The sequence below is a fragment of the Paralichthys olivaceus genome, chromosome 19, assembly GCF_024713975.1.
Source record: "Paralichthys olivaceus isolate ysfri-2021 chromosome 19, ASM2471397v2, whole genome shotgun sequence".
NCBI classification, from domain to species: Eukaryota; Metazoa; Chordata; class Actinopteri; order Pleuronectiformes; family Paralichthyidae; genus Paralichthys; species Paralichthys olivaceus.
Window position 1 is genome coordinate 11141579 of NC_091111.1, and position 19971 is coordinate 11161549.

Sequence of the window (19971 nt, forward strand, 5' to 3'; positions counted from 1 at the left end):
TGGACACGCTACATGCATGTCCAAACATGGCCGAGGGCTTTTAACGCCGGTGTTTGAAAAACACCATCTGGCCCCACACAATATGAAGATAACGTGTTGATACACGTATCAACATGTAAAATATGTGTTAGAGTATCAATTTAGCAAATTACACAATGTAAATGGTTACAGATTATTGATTTGATGACATGCATTAGCCTGCATGAAGTAACAGAAGCCTCCTGTTTGTCTTTACCTGTGGATTGGTTATCATTTACATTTGTCAACTAATAATGCTTATTGTATAATAATGTCACATTTTATTTAGATAGCACTTTTCAAGTTTAAGCACAAAGAGTTTTTCATAGAAAAGAGAATAAATTAAAATCAGAAACCCATGAAACCTTTAACATAAACATTTTGGAACAGTCTACTGGCCAATAAGTAAATTACCCATCATTCTGTATAATTTCATGTGTTCTGCACTTGGTTTGGTCCAAACACAAGCGAACCATAACAACAGTGTGTATTTGGTATTCAAAGCACTCTAAAAGGGCAAAGAAAACTCAAAAAATAAATACAGTGTCCTTTAAAAAACATCAGTTCTGAAAGTGATATATTTGATCAGATATCTGATCATCCATGAAGTAAAATATCTATAATCCTCTTCCTCGATTCGATAAAATGTTCATGAGAGCTGTCAGTGTTGTTACGGCTTGGTTTTTGATAAGGGTTCGATAAAAATCAGAGATCTCTTGTGGATTACTGTTTGCCATCAGCCATCATGGATCTGTACATCCAAGATTAAGAGATGAAAATATATATTTTCTTTTCCTGTCAGCGAGCCCACCTGCCCCTGGCGTTATTCTGGATATCATCTTTTCATAATCTGTTGATTATTAGCTTATTTAGCACTGAAGACACAAGAGCATCTGTGAGGTGTGGACAGCAAAGTTAGAAAGATGACATTTATACTTGGCGTTAAATACACCCTGTAGTGGAAGTACTTAAGTTTTAGTTTGGTCTTTTATGGCCGTTTTGCACAAATCAACTTTAATCATGGTCATTTTCCCACAATTTTCTTTGCATAGACCAATATGATGCAATAACAAGTAAAGCGCGTGTACTGAAGGCTGTTGAAGATGAGAAGTATTTTATTTCATTTACAGTGTTTTAACCTGATCCCTGCTTTTCCAGTATCTGTCATCACTGATTGATTTTGATTTAAATTCCACAAAGTACATTTCACTGGAAATCTCTGCATGTCTCCGCGTTTGCTTTCCTGCACAGAGCGACACAGCTGGGATTTCACCTCTGCTGGCATACACATAAATATCTGACACGCAAAGTGGTATCGTGTGAAAACACAAGGTTGTAAAGATTCACGAGAGTCGAAACACTCGGCTCTCAAATCTCAACCCCTTTACAGTGTTGAGTGGTTTGAATCATGTGGTTTATCCAACAAGAAGGTTTCCCCCTTTTTCTTTCCTTCAGAATTTGGGCTTTTCAGCTACAAGTGATCTTCAAACAGAGCTGAAAAAATACATTTCTCTTCAATGTACTTATTAAATTAACAATCCTTGTTTTTGCCTGTTGATTTACAGTGAAACATCTGATTCTTATTTCATGTTCGTTTCATGGATGTACTAGTTGGTTTTCATCTATTTCCTGATGTCTTCTACATTTGTTTTACATCATAGTCGTGCAAACAGAGGACGTGATAATTATACCCTCAATGCAGTGGCATTTTGGGAACAATTATTATAAATGGCAACAAAGTACTAGCTTCAAATAAGCCTCCAAATTCAAATGCAACATTTTTTACAAGATCACTAAAATGAATTTGGTAGAAATTTGTTTCATTGTTTTTTTTTTTTTTTGCAGAATCCTGCGAGCCAGCAGACCAATGCAGATGAAGACGTAATCCCCTTGGAGCAGATAACAGACCATATTCAAATGCACAGTTTTCGAAGGATCACCGAACTGAATTTAGAACATTTCTAATCCAAAGTTAGTTTAAATAATAATTTAGGAGGAAAGAACTGTGAGATCTTAACACCAGCGTTTAAGTATTTTGTGGTTCCAAGAAAACATAATGAATAAAATTAGATCAAACTACATTATTGGATCTTTGTCAACCTTATAACCTGGAAATGGACAAAGTTTTTCTTTCACTACTGTCTTGCTTTGGAAGCAGCTTTTGTATTTTCTTCCACGTATTAAATTACCTAAGTGCAGAGTCCAGACACAATTAAATGGAACTATTCCTAAAGTATAGGAAATGTGAATTCAGCATGGTCATAACACCCCCCCCCCCCCCCCCCCCCCCCCCCCTCACCATACCCCATGCTTCCTCTGTCCCCCACCACAGCCCACAGATGTGAAGCAGATTACACTCCGTCCTCACCCCCTCCTCTCTTCCAGCCCCTCTCTCTCCACCGCAAAGAAAGAAATCATTCAGCTTCAGCCTTTTTCTGCAAACATCCCCTCCTCCTCACCACCCTCCTCTCTCATCAACAGAGAGGGGCACACAGGCGACCACGCTTCCTGCCAAACCTTAACTGTGTGTGTGTGTGTGTCTGCATTTCTTTTCTCCCCTTAAATGAAGAAGAAGGAAACTGAGTGAGTATTTGTTCCCTGTGCCTGTGAAAAGTTGTCCCTGAGTCGTTTGAGTCGGGTTACAAAAAGGTAGGAAGTGGGCAGTGAAAAATCATTGGAGTTGGGTAAGTTTGTTTTTTCATTTATGAAACTTTCAGTTATGGTGAAGTATAAACGTGAAAATGAAACTTTATCACTGTTGAAAAGAAGAAAAATCTAATCTGAGTTCACATATAGGGGAATTTAAGTTATTTATGTTATTAGGGTGGTTTTAAAACACTGCTGTTTATGTGAATTATTGTTTTTTGGTGTTTTTAGATATAATGTACAGTTTCTATATGATGTATGTCTCCACTGTACTTATCTAATTACATATATATATTATATACTTACCTGTCTGTAAACACTAAACCTATGAGGCCGGTCTTTGCTCTTTTGACTTATTACCCAAAAAACTTTGTTGTCATGGCAACGTTGAAGTGGTAGCGTGTTGCAACACCTGTGAAACTCACCAGATCAGGCACAAGGGACCACAAGGCCGAGCTGCAGCCACAGAGCAAACACTAGGAGCAGCTGAGGAAGAATATCAAGGTCTACACATGACATCTAAATAGTTTTACTCTTTATATAACTCATTTATTATGGAACACAGATAATGAATCCATTAGTATGGCCTGATTGATCTGTCTTTTATGATTATAGATTGAATTGTATCCAGTTTTGGACTATTGTTGTACAAAACCAGCACTTTTTCAGATATTTTCTTTTAAATAATGACTTAATCAAGAAAATATTTGGAAGATTATTGGAGTTTATTTTAATCAAGGTGGGGCAATTATTGATAGTATATTAAAATGTATTAGAAGTAAAACCAGGGATGGTGATATGAAAATGTTCAAATTGTTTCTTGATGTTGTTCAGGGCATCAAACTGAGAACAATTGTTGGAAAATTGATTTAAAATAAAGAATATATGTTCAATTATCTTCTCAAAGAAGATCCGCTACACAAGGATGTAGTCTCTTCTTTTCAGAGATTACTAAGAGGACATACTGTATGTGGCTTCTTTCCTTCTTGCAGCCGCGCTATTTTAAGCCAAAAGAAAAAACGTCAGCTGTAAAAAACACTTGACGAGAGCCGTCAGAGTGAAGCCAAAAAAGGGCACGACGGACCACAGAGAGTCTAACGCAACACTGTTTCAACCAAAGCAGAGGAAGCCAGCGTGGAAAGTCTGCAGACATTTTCCAAAGACAAAGGCAACTGCTCCTGCCAATCAGTGATCTGCAGAGGAGCATGTGTTCCTCCAGTTAACAGGGCCGTTAGACACTGAATTAATGTCACTGGATGTCCTCTGACTTGTGCCTTTTTACTGCCGCCATGATAATTGAACACAGAGAAGTTAAAATGTGAGATGAATTTCCATTTGGCTGTATTCTGTCATTAGGCTGAGAGAGTGGAAGGTTTTCATTCATCAACGTCCAAACAAGAACAGTATAACTTGAGAGCCATTCAAAGTTTTTGGAACGTGCCCTTCACCAGCTCTCCAGTAACAACTCTTTGAGTATTGTTGAGGATAAAGACGTAATTTGTCACCTATACCGGAGCCAGCCACCAGGGGGCGATCAGGATGATTTGGCTTCACTTTTTTGGGAGTTGTCCCATCGTCCATCTTTATATAAAGTCTATGGTGACAATACACATTTCACTAAAACAAAATGACCCTAATATCATTGGTTGTTGGTTTGAACATTTCTCTCCTCACAGCTGCTGTAACATATGTGAGGTCACCATTTAAAGTCATCAGAAACAGAGGGAGTGATGGAGAGAGAGAGAGAGCAGCCGACAGTTGGCCGTTTTATGAGTTTGGTTCACACCACAACTCATCTTAAAATAAATGGACAATTTTACGGTGTCCGTTCTAGTTCTTGTGGCGAGCGTGATTGGGCAATCATTCTGTTTCTCAACAGAATATGTTCAATCCCACCAACTCAGATTTTCAGTTGAGCTGTGAGAGGTTGAAATAGTTTGAAAACGAATTTGCTCCGACAGCAGAAAAAGCTCTGCAGTGTACCTCCACCTCCCAGGCCTGGTGCCTGGTTTAAATACAGATGCATGACTGGGGAGTCTGCAGTACAGTGAAATTAAAGTGACAGAGGAGGGATCGTTTTCTTTGAGGAACAGAAAAACAAAACCTTTGAGATGAAATTTTGCAAAAGCTGCTCCGCTCATGTGTTGTCAGGATTTATGAGGTGAACAGATGTGACAGATCGCAAGACAACCTGCCAGTTACAAAGAAACAACACAAGCAACGCTGCTGTACAGGGGTGTCAGTGTTTACAGCCCGAGCATGACACAACTCATCCACAGACCTATGACCAAGCCACAGAGCGGGAGACATTCTCCAGTATACAGCCACAACTCAAGCAGTACACAACTTTCTGCAACACTTTTAAATCACCAGTGTTATAAAACTGAGAGCTTGAAAAGACACAGGACAGGGTTGAAAAGTGCAATGACATCATGTTGATTTCTATGGAAGAATGACCTTAGAATCAAATAACTTCAAATACCACAGAATTATATAATACCTTGAAAACAAAAACAAGTGATCTAAACTCTCCACCTCATTAATAATTGAAACTGATTCAAATTAATTTCAAGACTTGAGTGGTGGTTGGTGAAATTCAGGCGCCAAAGTTCAGGATTAAAGATTTAACTTTAAAATCTGAGGATACTTCTTCATGACATGATATGAATGAGGTGTGACTGAACAGCCTGGAAGTTAAACATCAAACTAATGTCACTGAGAAACTTGTTTTTAGATCTGACTCAAATACTGTGAAACTAGCACTCAGTAGAGGGCATAGCTCCGCCAAGACCCAATAATCCCCTTAAATCCCATCAAGCTTCACCAAATTTCAGAAACTCATGCCTGATTCTTTCCAAGAGTTATTCCGTGAGAAAACAGACCAAAATATAATGGGTTCTTGCCTGACCCATAACACATTCTTCTGCCAAGTTTCATGGTAATCCATTCAGTTCTTTTAAGGGGCAAAAAACCCCTAACCCTTGGCCAGGGTAAATACCTTTTTCTGGAGAATTCACAAAGAAGAAAGCTTTAAAGAAAAGTGGCTCAAGGAACAGGAAATGTTTACTGATAAACTGTAAGTTGCTATTACAGCAAACTTCTGCAGTTTAACTGTCAGTGTCACTTTCATTTAAGAAACAAATTATTTAAGATCAACTTCTGTAGAAGATGTTACTGAAAGGCATGGTGGCGGCACAGTGGTGCAGTGGTTAGCACCAGCGATGGGGTTGAGGGTTTACTACAGGTACTCACAGTCAAAAGACATGCAGGGTCGGTTTATTGGCAATTCCACAATTTACATATTTTGACTGTCTTTGCTAAACCAGAACGCTAAGATGTCTACTTCAATCTACACAAAAAGGTCATGATACGTTTTTTCCATGCTACTCACCTCTTCCTCTTTCTTCCAGGTCACCATGTGGCGCTGTTGGATGCCCTTAATCTTGGCTTGGTTGTCCATGGCAACCCCGACACTCTGCCAAAGTGGGGATGTTGACTGGGGTTCAGGCTTTGACGTTGATCCTGCCATAATGTCCACCAACGACACGTCGCAGGCAGCCGGTGACGAGTCTGTGAGGATGGAAAACAATCATGACTCTCACACATTAGTAGCATTTCCATCATCATCTCCCACGCTGCACCACGAGCCCCAACCGGACAGGTGCTCCCTCTACTTCAGCACCAACGCTGCTTTGGCGCGACGGCCGAAGGCTCAGAGAGAGGAGCTGGCCTATCTACAGGCCATCCAGCACGGGAATGAGGCGGTAATGGAGAACTTGGCACAGTTCGTGGGGGCAGAGGTGGGAGATCAGAGGTACGAGGACGTGATCGAGGAGAACATTGCCGGCACCCAGGAGGAACACAAGAGGTGTCACGAGGTGGTGGAGAAGGCTGAGGAAGATCTGGAGAAGCAGCTGATGGGAGACACGTTGGACGCCCTCACTGGGATGCAGAAGTGAGTGCAGGAAAAAAAACATGTTTGTGTCAAGCTTCATGAAGTTGATGGCTGAAATGTAAAGAGGAGCTAAAAAGGATCAGCAGTTGATTGGTATTTTTTATTTTATATGGATACATTACAGCTACTTTCTAAAACTAAATAGAGGGATTTGCTGCTTTTCTCAATTCTATATTATTTATATATTAAGTAAGTCATGGTTTCACCCGTTCGGTTTTTGGTTTGTTTTTAAACAAGATTACACAAAAGATGTTGGACACATTGCTCCTAAACTTGGTGGAAGGATGTGATATAGGTCAGGAAAGCTGATCCGGGGATTTTTTCTTTATTTTTCCTTAATATTGCTAGGGGACCTTTGGGCCTTGATAGATGTATCTACACTCTAGTTATAGCCTAAATTCCTTTTCTTTCAAATTCATTCAAAAATGTAATATATCGACTAAATGCAGCAGTGGCAGAGGTAGTTTCAGTTGCATAGTGTCCTAAGGACCATCTGTGTCCACAAATACAGTATTGCACAGGTACATGGTGCACATATAAAGTCACACACTTCTCTTCTCCTTCTTTTTGCTGCTTTTATCAGGACTGGTAACAAACATGGACCTGGATGCTGAGTCCAAACAAGTATGGTTCAATGCAGAGTGTTTAATTTGACTTACAGGTTTGGTGAACAGGGAGGCCGCAAGATCCGGCAAAGGTTTCCAAAAACACACAGGTAGAGGGATGGTCAAGAGATAGAGTTAGGTCAAATACACACAAGGAATGAACACTGGGAAGATTCTGCTGGTTCACACACAGAAGAACTGACAAGACCAAGAGGAAGACACACAGCTGACATCTCAGCCAGGTAATCTCAAAGGGAGGGAAACCAGACAGAGACAGGAAGTGAAGTGCTCTGAAACAAGAGACAGTGGTGACTACAGAATAAAACAGGAAGTTATAAACTCAAAGTGCAAACTAAAAATCCAAAATGCCAAAATCCATAAACCCAACAAAAGATCCAGCAAAGACAATCAAAAGTCTACAACATAAAAAGGCCATATAACACAAACACAAATCCAGCTGGTTCCAAACACAGAACTTCGGGTCCGCATCCCAACAGTCTCCTCAAAAAGATTACGACACCAGAATCATGACAAATTCTCCTCAGGTTCCAGGGATGTGTGATAACCACTCCATCATTTTCTGACATTTTAACAATCAACATATTAACTTTTAATAAAAACTCAGTATTAGTTGTGGCCCTGGAGAGGAATATATCTGAATTTGAAAATTCACATGAATTGCAGTGCTGTGCCCTTGAAACAAGGCTGAAGCGTCTGAGGCAGAAACATTCATTTGCAATTTCAATAAATGACCTTGGGACCATTTGTGTCCACAAATACAGATATTTCATTACATGGCACTAAATGGTTTTTTTGTTTACAAAATATCTCAAACTTTCATTCTTGTTGCCTGATACATGTTTGTGATTTTTTTCATAATTATATATAATTCTGTAATTTCCTTTTCCCCATTATATATCTAGTAGGGCACTCAGGAGAGCTCATACCTCCGCCAAAGCCCAACAGCCTCCTTATGAAACTCACCCGATCCAGATTTTTATTTGAATCTGCACCAAATCCCAGACACTCATAAATTACGTGATGCTTGCAAGCTGCAGCACTCTAATCATGTGAGATGCCTCATTCTCCACAACCCTCTGTCATACACACCCTCCCAATTTGTCCTTTGCAAGGATTTCCTATCTCTCCGTTTGCTTGTCAACGTCTCTGCTGCCCTGCATCAGTATGACTGCCTGTCGATTCAGCCCCTCCACCCCCCCAGCATCCACCTGTGAGCTCCGACAGGTAGTTAAAGATATCTGCTCATCAGACTGCATAATATCTGGGGAAGTGATAAAGTCGGAGCCAATAAACTAAACTCTAATGTTCTGCTGCAATAAACATTTCAAACTGTAGCTGCCCCTAAACATGCCAGGTTTTTTTCATTAAGATCCATAAATGATTACCATCACTAAGGAGGTTATGTTTTCACCCATCTGTTTGTTTCTTAGTTTGGTTGTTTGTGAGCAAGGTTACACAAAAACAGGCAGATTGTTACGAAACCTAATATAAGGATGTGATATGAGTTGGAAAAAAGCTAAGCAAAATTTTCATAAGCATGCGATTTAGGGGTGGATCTAGGAGTTATAGATTAACATTATAAGATGGGGCATTTTTCTTCATCCATCGTGATAAAAAAACACCCACGTGTAGGGAGTAATATTTACGAATGTGCGCAATTTGGTGCAAATCCAAGTAAAAATCCAAATCGAGTGAATTTAAATCTGGTTGAGCCTTGGCAGAGGTATACACTCTGAGCCTTTCCAGTTCTCTGAAAAATCAAATTCAATGTTGAAAAATGCCTTAATGTTAAAGAAAGTGAAATAAATTCCTGGATCTGCCTCCCAATTTGGAGCCTCACCAAAGTTCCCTGACAAATACGACATCCTTCCAGCAAGTTTCATGGAAATCTGCCTATTGCATCCAATGTTTTTTGCGTAATCCTGTTTACAAAAATCTAAACAAACCAGCCAACAAATGGACAGGACAACATAACTTGACAGCTTTAGAAGCTACTCACTCCTCTTATAATGTATAAATCATCCTCAGCTCTCTTTCTGCACTTCTGACCCTGTGCCTTGCTCCCTTTCTCTCCACCTGGTGACCTGTGTCTTTGTTCGTCCGGAGCAGAATCAGAGAAGAGACCTCAGCTTTCGAGGACATGTTACGTGCTGCAGCAGACATCGCCAACAGGCTGGAGATCTCATCGCAGGCCCTGCAAGCCTCATTCACCCAGCAGTTAAAAGACATCATCAAAATCCATCGCTAAGGAAGTGTTGACACGGCTTTAAAACATTTCGTCCTCTAACTTTCTGGATGACATTTGATATCCTGTGTGAGACTCAATAAACTGAAAATAAACCTTCCTGCAATTTTATAAGTTATTTTGCAACACTGAGATACAATGATTTGTCAAGGTTGGCCATTTCATCAAGTTTAAGATTCTACAGAAAGAAAAGAAGGTGGATTTTTTTTATTTTATTTCACAGAAGCTTATAACCCATAAAATCCACCCAATTATTTTCCATCCAGGTTTATTCCTGAGGTCAAACATGGCAGCAGTATGTGACTGCAGCTTTGAGCAAAGTTAAATGTGTTTATGGATCAAACCAGATTGGCCTTCAGAGAGCAAACATAATGACTGTTAGTCTTCTCCAGAGGAAGCTATGGGTCGGCCATCTGGTTCAAGGTTGAGGATGGAGGTCGGGATATGCTTAAGATGACGAGTGTGTTTCAATGGGGGTTTTGTTTTTGCAACAACAAAACAAGAAAACCACAGGGTCAAGGATATCTGTGTTTGGAGGAAACTGTGCAAACTATACCTGTGGTTGATGGACACGATTGTATAAATGATGAGACGGCTCCTGTCCTCAGGAAGAATTAAATATAAGACTATAAGCAACTCTGAATATGCACACTGTGTATTTGTTGGATTTTAAAAAGTCAGATAAAGTGCCAATACTCATCACTATTTTCTCTTTAACCCTGAGATGAGTCATGAGAAGGAATGTGTTGATATATTTAACCATAAAATGTGTAATAATATGACTTTTTACATTATATGAAGTATGTATAATAAACAGCAACGAACAATACATTAGTCAATTGTTTACTCATTTGGAAGCTCAAAGATGTGTTCTGTTGTGATTTCGTGTCATGTTTGTGCAGCATGACAGGGTTAGAAATACGTGAAGGTTTGGGTTAATTTGAGAGTCAGGGTTAGGCATTTAGTTAAAATGGTCCAGGTTAGGGGTAAGATGTGACTTGTCAAAATCAAGTCCCCTTAATGTAAATCATCACATTTTGAGTTGAAGACACGTTTTAACATTAAAACTAGTTAGATTTAGGGTCTTCAGGTGATAAATGTCCTCTGAAGCCAAAGAGACATGACTGTGTGTGTGTGTGTGTGAGTGTGAGAGAGAGAGAGAGAGACAGAGAGAGACAGACAGAGAGAGAGAGAAAGAGAGAGAGAGATACAGGAGGAGGAGGAGGAGGATGGACTGTTGTTAGCACAAGAGGAAGAGACGGGGAACACTCATCTGTGGCTGTGTCTCTCTGGGAGGATGATGAGCTGTTTTTCTGACCTACTGAGCCAGAGTGGTCACTAACAAAGCTTCTAATCATGAGGAAGAACTAAAATTTAAAACATTTAATGGATATCAATAAGTTAGACCAATGCGTAAATCCTTGGCACCGTGCGCTAAAAGGTGGATAAACCGAATATATTACGCAGCAGCAACGCAAAAGCTTTGGACTGTGGTTCAGTGGACCAATGTGCTGCTTACAGTTTTCAAAATGACCTTGGTCTGAGCTACTGTGTCACGCTGCAGCTTCCAGGATAAGCACCGACCGATGGATAGTTCTCCGGCTCAGTGCGCGAAACCTGAAGGTGCAGCAGCCGCTGTCGTCCTCAGTGCGCGGTGCTGGAAGTGAGCAGGGTGACTGTCTGTCGGTGCTGAGCTCCAGAGGAAAGAGACGGTAAAGTTATCCTGAAAGATCATCACCGCACTCTCATCCTCCTCCTCCCGTGGCAGCAGCGGTGAAGTTGTCATGCCTCCCTGCTGCGAAGATGACGGACTCTGCTCACACATCAAGATGTCGAGGTAACGTGTGGCAGCATGGGAGCACCACCGAGGAAGTTGGACTCGTCTCTGCTGGAGGTAAAGATGCATCCATACAACCACCTGTTCTCCTGGAGGATGGCTGCAGTGTGGTCGATCCTGCTCTTCCCATCAGGTCAGTACTTTTCTCAAAGATTTCCTCCTGTGCGCTTTTCCCCGTGCGTAAAAGCCAGCAACATGCTGACAACGTGTGGAACTCAGGAAAACCAAAATATGACGTCAAGGGCTGAGCATTGTGCCAAGTCTGTCTCTGTGAGAGCTGAATTTTCTGCAGACATTAAAAGGAAAATATAAAAAAGTAGTAACCTGCCTTTCAATCTTCCTATAAAGCTCTTCTAATGTCTCATGTGCAAAAGTATGGTTTGTATTTGAGTCCCACCATCAGCTAACTTTGTCCCTCCGCATAAATTGTGCAGTGCAAGTTAATTTCCACTCCATTTAAATTGAAGAAGACATCTTTCTCCTCCACAACAGAGAGTTAACTCAGGATCCTTTGTCCTTCAAAATTCAGAAACTGTGGAATAGAAGCACTGTACTTCAAGTTCCAGAAAAAATATTTCACACAATATGCTACAAAAGGCGCCTTATTTATCTTCTCACAAGACCAAAATGTATGTTTATTGTCAGAATGCGGAGTAAGAATGAATAACATTCACTTTATTATAAGAATATTGTTTTTTTTCAACATCTTTTCTGGACATATTTGTGGAATCTGTAAATTTGTGGCCTGTATTTAAAGCAATTTCTATACTTGATGACCTCTGAAGGTGTTTTTGCCCATCACCCATTCACACACATTCATACTGTTCATCTATATGTAGCACTGTCACGCATCACTCACACTATTCGCACAGCCGTCAGGGGCAATTTGAGGTTCAGTGTCTTGCCCGAGGACACTTTGGTACGTGTAATGAAGGAGATTGGAATTGAACTGCCGACCTTCTCATCTGTGGATGACCCTCTCTACCTCCTGAGTAGGTACACAAGAAACAGTGCCTGTAGTTCATTTCAACCTTGAATCCATCAAGCGAGATATTAAAAGTTGGTGCAGGAAGTCGATTCTAGAGTCACTATATGAATATAGACGGTATACCTGGTTTAATGTATTTTCATATGCAAACAAGGATTTTGTGCACAAACCAGTCGTCCCTCAGATGTGTAAGGTAACACGGCCTCTGGCTCCATCTCTTCATGCTACACGAGTCCAATGTGCTGGTTCTTGATCTCGTGCCAGTGCTTCTCTTAACGCCTCTGACAGAGTTCATGTCTCGTTTGCAGTTTTTACCCAACTCCCTGGAAATTGTTGCATGTTTTTCTTTTCTTTTTTTTCTTTTTTCAATGAACTTTAAGTACCTGACAGCACAATTTTGCCAAGAGTGTCTCTGGCCCGAGAAGCTGCTGACTCGATCACCCAAACCGGTCAGTGTTTAATACAACCTCGCCAAAGGGGAGCTTGGCCACGCTCCAACATCCACGGCCCCACAGTGTGCTGGATGGTCGGGAGCTGTCATTTGAAGTCTCCGCTGGCAGGAGGCTTTGATCTATGCCCCCCCCCCCCCCACACACTTTTTTTTTTCCCAAGCTCCACATCTGGTCCTTTCCCAGATGCACCGACAGATGAGCATGCAGCACCCTGACTGTCAAGAGGGCAGATAAGAAGTCTCTGGTGCACGCTTGTTTGCCAGGAGGAAATTAGTTCATGATTGCAGGAGGTGAGCCCAGGTGTACTCTGGGCAAATTAACAGTGAACTCGCATACTATTTACCATGTAGAATATCTAATACTCCTAAAATATGTTTGCCTAAAAACTCTGCACACATTTTTCAAGACAAAATTGCCAGATGGACGAATGCTCTTGAGCTTTTCATTGGCATACTGGAGCCAACCGGTTATCATGGGCCATAAATCATCAAGTAGATTTGCATGCATCCCTCTGGTGATAGCTCTGTGCAGCATCCTCTGCCGGACCATCCCGGCTCCCCTCCACTGGTCTGTCCAACAGTTATAGGTTGTAAGGACTCGTCATTGTTGGCTCCAGAACTACAACTCACCCACGGACAGGTAATGATGTGGCCTTGACCAAGCAACCATGACTGCTGCCACATGCAGGTGGTTCAAGGTCTCGTTTTGGGATCCTTGATGGCAGCACACTTCATTGGGCAGCGGTATACACACTGTGAAGCCAAACAGAGCTTACAGGGGGGAGTGGGCTGCTGATGGCATTTGAATGGCAGATTTTTTCCTGGTATGGATTTATGTGCTTTGATTTTGATGTGATGCCTCCATGTTTTTATAAAACGCTAGAGAGAAGTTTTCTTTCTGAAAATAGGCAACAAATTTGATCCATTTGTAGTATGATTGCCAGGCTCTTCTTCACTGATATATTAAGGCCTGCCCAGGTTAATAAACTCCTTCAGTTCCAACCTAAGGCCTTTTCCCACACTAACTTTTTAACCACATACTTCTCTGGGTTGTAACTAAGTTGTGCTTTTCTAACATCTACCAATAATCAGCTTGTAAGGCGTTTAGGGGAAATACCCTCTAAGTAATGGACGAAGGTGTAGTGAGACAGCTGGGAGAGTCTTTGGTGACAAAAGGAGTTTGAGTCGCTTAAGTTTTACCTGTTTAAGTCTTTAAGTGTAATTTAGGAACAATTAATATTTAAAAATATTATTGATGAATACAGAGGGACAATATGGTAGACTTACATTTCTTAGATCAGAAACTTTTAGAGTAAAATAGACAAACTTTACAGGATTTTGTTGCATATAACTTTTCATTAAATAGCCAATTGTCGATGAAACAAACAAGATATTTAGTCAACAAGGTCACTAGTGAGAATCTAATGACAGATTACATGTTTACCTTCAGGAGGCCAGGGTGGCTGCTTCCCTCGTGTCTTTATTAAGCCAAACTAACAAGCTGACGCTGTATTCTCATGTTTATTGATATGACAGTAAAGTATCTTCTCTTCTAGTTTGTCTTCTATTATTTTGATATATTGAGCTGTTCTGTTCTTTTCTGTTTAAACAAGAGAAAGAGACTAATGACAATCCAAATACTCCACACAGTACACACCAAAGTCTGACCGATAAATCCACTGGGTTTATAGTTTCCCAATAAAACTTGAGCTGTACATCTCAGTCGAGAAACGTATTCTTAACATCCAGTATCAGTTGAGTTGTAGTATATATATATATATATATATATATATATATATATATATGTATATACATACACAGATGTGAACACATACTGTCAACATTCTCTGCTTCAAGTGAAAAGTGTTGGTTAATTGTTTTATGCATCGGTTGTAACAGAGTGACAGGCAGCTCGACAGTAAACACCCTCGACTACTGAGAAATTAGCTCACCTCCACTTAACACCAGCAGCAAGTAACGATGTGTGTAATTGACTCTGACGACACTGATGAAGGTGGAAGCTGTAATCCCCGAGGGACCGGCCTGTTTTTTATTCCGCAGGGAAATAACACAGGGACTCGAGTCAGAGCTGGTTCACAAAATCTATTTGAAAAGGCACCTCTCGCAAAGAAGCCACAATAACACTTAAGGGATAAAGAGGGAGGTTACTGTTGAAATGGTGTTGGTGTCGAGGGAGAGGAGAGACTTCCTGCAGGCGACCCCTCATAGGGAGCTCAGATCAAGAGATCAGAAAGATTTGCTACGATGTGGAAAAGTCAATAACATGCAGAAACACAAGATAACACACACACACACACAATGTTTTACTGCTGTTTGTTGTGTGGAGCACTGAATGTATGTGTTGTGGATGGACAATATGGAAAAAAAAAATATCACTATAAATGTCACATTATTATTTCTTTTAAGTTTAAGACTATTTGCTCCTGAGTGACGGTTGTGGTCTTTAAGTCTTTCTAATGGCCAGAGAGTGACATGTGATAATTATTTACATTGTTTTATCACCCAGCTCTATTTAAAAGAGAGACTGATAAGTATTTAATAATTCTGTGTCCACAGTTCTCGGTTATGACAAAACGCACACTCACGCTGAGGATGATCTCTTCAAGACGCTGTTCGCTGGATACAACAAGTGGTCGAGACCTGTGCCCAACATCTCTGACGTGGTCATTGTCAAGTTCGGACTGTCCATCGCTCAGCTCATTGATGTGGTGAGTCAACACAAGCTCTTACACAGTATTTCAGTAAGGTCACATTAAATGTCCTCATAATAAGGTTATTCCCTCTTTCAATGTTTGTTTAATCTGTAACGAAAGTGGCCCGAAGAGCTCAACACAGTGCGACTGAAGGAAACACACAATAAAGTGAATAAAACATACATTCATCAATTCATTTAAATAGGAAAGCATTCTGAAAAACATGCAACACAACCAAATATATAAACTTACTACAAGTGGCACAGACGACAACGTTTTTAAATGAGCTCGAAGATTAGTCAATTTTATAAATCCCCTGGAATCATCTGTGTGTCTCTGCATTTGGTTGTGTTGTGTGTAGGTGTTGTGCGTCTGAGCCCTTTGGGCCACCATAGAAAATGTATATTTTTATTTACATGAATTTAGTTTACAGTGGAATAACGTGTCATGTTTCAAGGTCAAACTATGTAGAAGACAGACTTTTGTATTTTTTAAGTGCAATAACCTATTTCTACAACTTTTAATGAATTTTATTAAAATTATTCATACTTATTCACTCTATATTTGGGAAAACTTGGAAGGATATATGATTTATCTACAAAATCAAAAACAAACTTTGGAAAACTAGATGATGCACCTCACCCATGTCACAACTAAAACTTCCAGATCACTTGACAGTTGCTGCGAGCTGTATCTGGATCATCTCTGACAATCCTCCAGAAACCTCTCACACACATTTGTCTGTTCTGCACCTCAAACTGACAAACTCTCCCTCTCTGTGTCTGTCTGTCAGGATGAGAAGAACCAGATGATGACAACCAACGTGTGGCTTAAACAGGTTAGAAAATAAAAGATGTGTCAATGTTTATTAAGATTAAGATTTTTTTCTCTAACAGGGGATGTGATTATATAAGAAAATAAATAGAAATGTGACATTTCTGGAGACGTGAATCAGTCAAATGACATTTAAATAAAGAATAACAGCAAAATCACTTCTGCTGTTCGTTTCTCCAGGAGTGGAACGACTACAAGCTCAGCTGGAGACCGTCTGACTATGACAACGTGACGTCCATCAGAGTGCCGTCAGAGCTCATATGGGTACCAGACATTGTCCTCTATAACAAGTAAGTGAAGGTTACAGTTAAAAAAACAAAATCTTAAAATCAGGGCTGCAACCTCCAATCTGCAGATTATTCTGTCGATTGAGGGAATAATCGTTCATCACTGAAAATGTTAGAAAATAGGAAAGGCCATCGCACCCTTTCAATTTATTATGAAAGAAAATCAACCATCATATTTGAGAATTGTGGCCATAGATTGATTTTTGGTTAAATGATAAATGATTGCCAATTTATTTTCTTTCAATCAATGTATTGATTAATTGACTAATCTATACAGCATTGCTTAACACAAGAATGACATAATAGTTAATTTTTTTAATCAGGACCAGGCGACTATACATGTTTATTGTGTTGATAAGGTCAGACGTCCAACAACTGTCTAATCTGGTGACTGAAAGCAATCTGGTGAGAGGATGGTGCCATCTAGTGGCCCCAAAAATACATTCTGCTTATATAATATTTTTTCTGTGCCTACAACTTATTTGGTCCAATCCACTTATGTGAATATAAAGTCAACGTATACACATGAATGGCTTAAGTGTGAAATCTGCTGTACTGTGAAATGTAGTACTTTGACCACAACCCGCTCACTTCTCCTGAATTCACCTCATGGAGATTAATCAGCGAGGGTTGGTGGTGGGGTTCTGCTCGGTGGAGCCTGTGTAATCACAATCTGTGAGTGAAATTAGAAAAGGTGCCAGGCTGATGAAATGTTAAGGACTCATTATTAAGTCTTCAGCTGACGCTATAACGCCATTAAAGCGATGAATGGAGGGGGATATTTCTGCAGAGGATTATTATTACAAGCGAAATCATAACAATTTTTCAATGGATGGTTTCTGCAGCCTTTAAAACTTTAAAACCAAGGTCTCAAATTTTCTGTCACCATCACTCATGTGTCCACTTCTGTTTTCCAGTGCAGACGGTGAGTTTGCTGTGACTCACATGACCAAAGCTCACCTGTTCCACACGGGTAAAGTTCGCTGGGTCCCTCCCGCCATTTACAAGAGCTCCTGCAGCATCGACGTCACCTTCTTCCCTTTTGACCAGCAGAACTGCAAAATGAAGTTTGGCTCCTGGACCTATGATAAGGCCAAGATTGACCTGGAGCGTATTGAGAACACGGTGGATCTAAACAACTACTGGGAGAGCGGCGAGTGGGCCATCATCAATGCCGTGGGGACGTACAATACAAAGAAATACGACTGCTGCCATGAGATCTACCCGGACATCACCTACTTCTTCATCATCCGAAGGCTTCCCTTGTTTTACACCATCAACCTCATCATCCCCTGTTTGCTGATCTCCTGCCTCACTGTCTTGGTTTTCTATCTGCCCTCAGACTGTGGTGAGAAGATCACCCTGTGCATCTCTGTGCTACTGTCCCTCACTGTCTTCCTCCTCCTCATCACGGAGATCATACCCTCAACATCCCTCGTCATCCCCCTGATCGGCGAGTACCTCCTCTTCACCATGATTTTTGTCACCTTGTCCATTGTCATCACCGTCTTTGTGCTCAATGTGCACCATCGCTCTCCCAGCACTCACAAGATGCCCCGCTGGGTCCACTCGGTGTTCCTGGACCTAATCCCCCGCTGGCTGTTCATGCGCCGGCCTGCGCCAGACGGACGGCGACGCAGGCTGTTGCTGCTACAGCAGGAGGCAGCTGCGGTGCGGCGGCAGGTTCGGCTAGCTGGGTACAAATCTGGCAACTGCCTCAGCACTTCGGCTAACTGGTTGAGGGACGGAACCACGTCCAACGATCCTGACCGAAGCTGTTATGAGGATTTAGAGCTGGGAACGCTGACTTCGTATTTTTCCTTCCGTCCTCCATCACCCAGACCTCCGGGGTCGACTCCTCCTCAGCAAAAGAAAACCCCACAGAACAGCCAGAACCGACAGGAAGCAGCCGGAGGCACTAACAGACAGTCAACAGGGGTCAGAGTCAATCCTACTCAGAGGCCAACCAAAGTAGAAAACACTGTATCAGACTCCACATTCCTGCTTTCACCCAGTGTTGTGCGAGCATTAGAAGGGGTGCACTACATTGCAGACCACCTGAGAGCTGAGGACGCTGACTTCAGTGTGAGTATCAGCATCTATCATGGTCCATCCTTCTCAATTACAAACAGTAATGTCTCCTTGTGTGAGTATAAGGCCTCATTCATGAAGATTTCCTTGAACGTAGAGAACAGTAGGTTCACCGGCACCCATATAACAAGTATCTGTTCCTGGACCTGGACTTAGTACAAACAACTCAATGGACGTCTTAGATATTATTGTATACTGATAGGAAGAGACAAATACAGGAATACAGGACTCCTTAACCTATCTTTCAAATAAGGTTCATATTTACTCCTGTTTTATTTAATTCCTTGCTTTCTCTGTTTACCTCCACTCAGGTGAAGGAGGACTGGAAGTACGTCGCTATGGTCATTGATCGCATCTTCTTGTGGATGTTCATAATTGTTTGCCTGCTTGGGACCATCGGCCTCTTCCTGCCGCCCTGGCTTGCCGGCATGATCTAGTGCTTGAGAGAAAGAAAAGTTGAAACCCACAACCACCTTCACTTGAGTTGATGTTTGACATTCAGGGCCAAATCTGAAGTTTGTGTAACACCTAAAGCGCAGTGTGTGGTCTCATCAGCTCATGACTACACACCACCAAATCAAGATCGGGAAAATGTAAAACTGTTTAGTGGCTCCCTGTAAATCCAAATATATTTCTTCTTAGATGATAGCCCCTGGTACATGCAGGAATCTCTGGGTTTTGTTTGGAGTTGTGTGTAAGGAAGTCTATGAGTACCACTACTTCTGTCTCAGACCACAGATCGCTCGAGGTCACTGGGGTTAATCTCTACATACACATGTGTATGAATAGTACTTCAGAGTTAAAGTGATAGTTCACTGAAAAATTTAAATTCACTCTTTATCTACTCACCACTATGCCGATGGAGGGGTGGGTGTTGGTTTGAGTCCACAAAACACTCCCGGAGTTGTGGAAGGTAAACTTTGTTGCAGCAGAATCCAATGTCAATGGTGTCCTCTTCTTCAGACGTAATAAAACTGAAAAAACATAACATGCCTCCATACTGCTCATATGGTGTCATCCAAGTTACAGCAAGCCCCAACATTCATAGTCGACACGTATAACTAATGCTACGGTTACGTGCAACGAGACTGCATATTGAATGACATAAGACAGCAGTTTTCCAAATACTCTCCACAGTACTGGTCTGCAGCAGTAGTTAAAAGGATTACATGCAGTACTTTTAGAAGTTTTCAGCCTTGAACTGAGGGGACAAGAAATTCTGTTGTTGATGCTCAATGAGAAATTATGTTTGAGCCAAGAAATACTTGGATGAGTCATG

General features: G+C 41.1%; 3 protein-coding genes across 3 annotated transcripts in view; 2 read left to right on the forward strand and 1 right to left on the reverse strand.

Annotated features, from left to right (window-relative positions):
• baalcb (BAALC binder of MAP3K1 and KLF4 b) overlaps nucleotides 1–6181 on the reverse strand; it is a 64840-nt gene extending 58659 nt beyond the window's left edge. The window contains exon 1 of the mRNA XM_069514806.1: nucleotides 6056–6181. The gene's annotated coding sequence lies outside the window, so the exon portion shown is untranslated. The remainder of the gene's footprint in view (nucleotides 1–6055) is intronic.
• On the forward strand, nucleotides 2634–9590 carry LOC109636203 (uncharacterized). The gene is made up of 3 exons (XM_069514804.1): nucleotides 2634–2667; nucleotides 6075–6619; nucleotides 9355–9590. Exons 2-3 carry the CDS (start codon nucleotides 6081–6083, stop codon nucleotides 9491–9493), a joined length of 678 nt encoding a protein of 225 aa, XP_069370905.1. The 5' UTR covers nucleotides 2634–2667; nucleotides 6075–6080; the 3' UTR covers nucleotides 9494–9590.
• Nucleotides 9591–11197: 1607 nt separating this feature from the next.
• Nucleotides 11198–19176, forward strand: chrna2b (cholinergic receptor, nicotinic, alpha 2b (neuronal)). The gene is made up of 6 exons (XM_020097435.2): nucleotides 11198–11460; nucleotides 15344–15495; nucleotides 16274–16318; nucleotides 16495–16604; nucleotides 17519–18686; nucleotides 19004–19176. The coding sequence occupies exons 1-6, from the start codon at nucleotides 11343–11345 to the stop codon at nucleotides 19127–19129; spliced, it is 1719 nt and encodes a 572-aa protein (XP_019952994.1). The 5' UTR covers nucleotides 11198–11342; the 3' UTR covers nucleotides 19130–19176.
• Nucleotides 19177–19971: the final 795 nt, after the last annotated feature.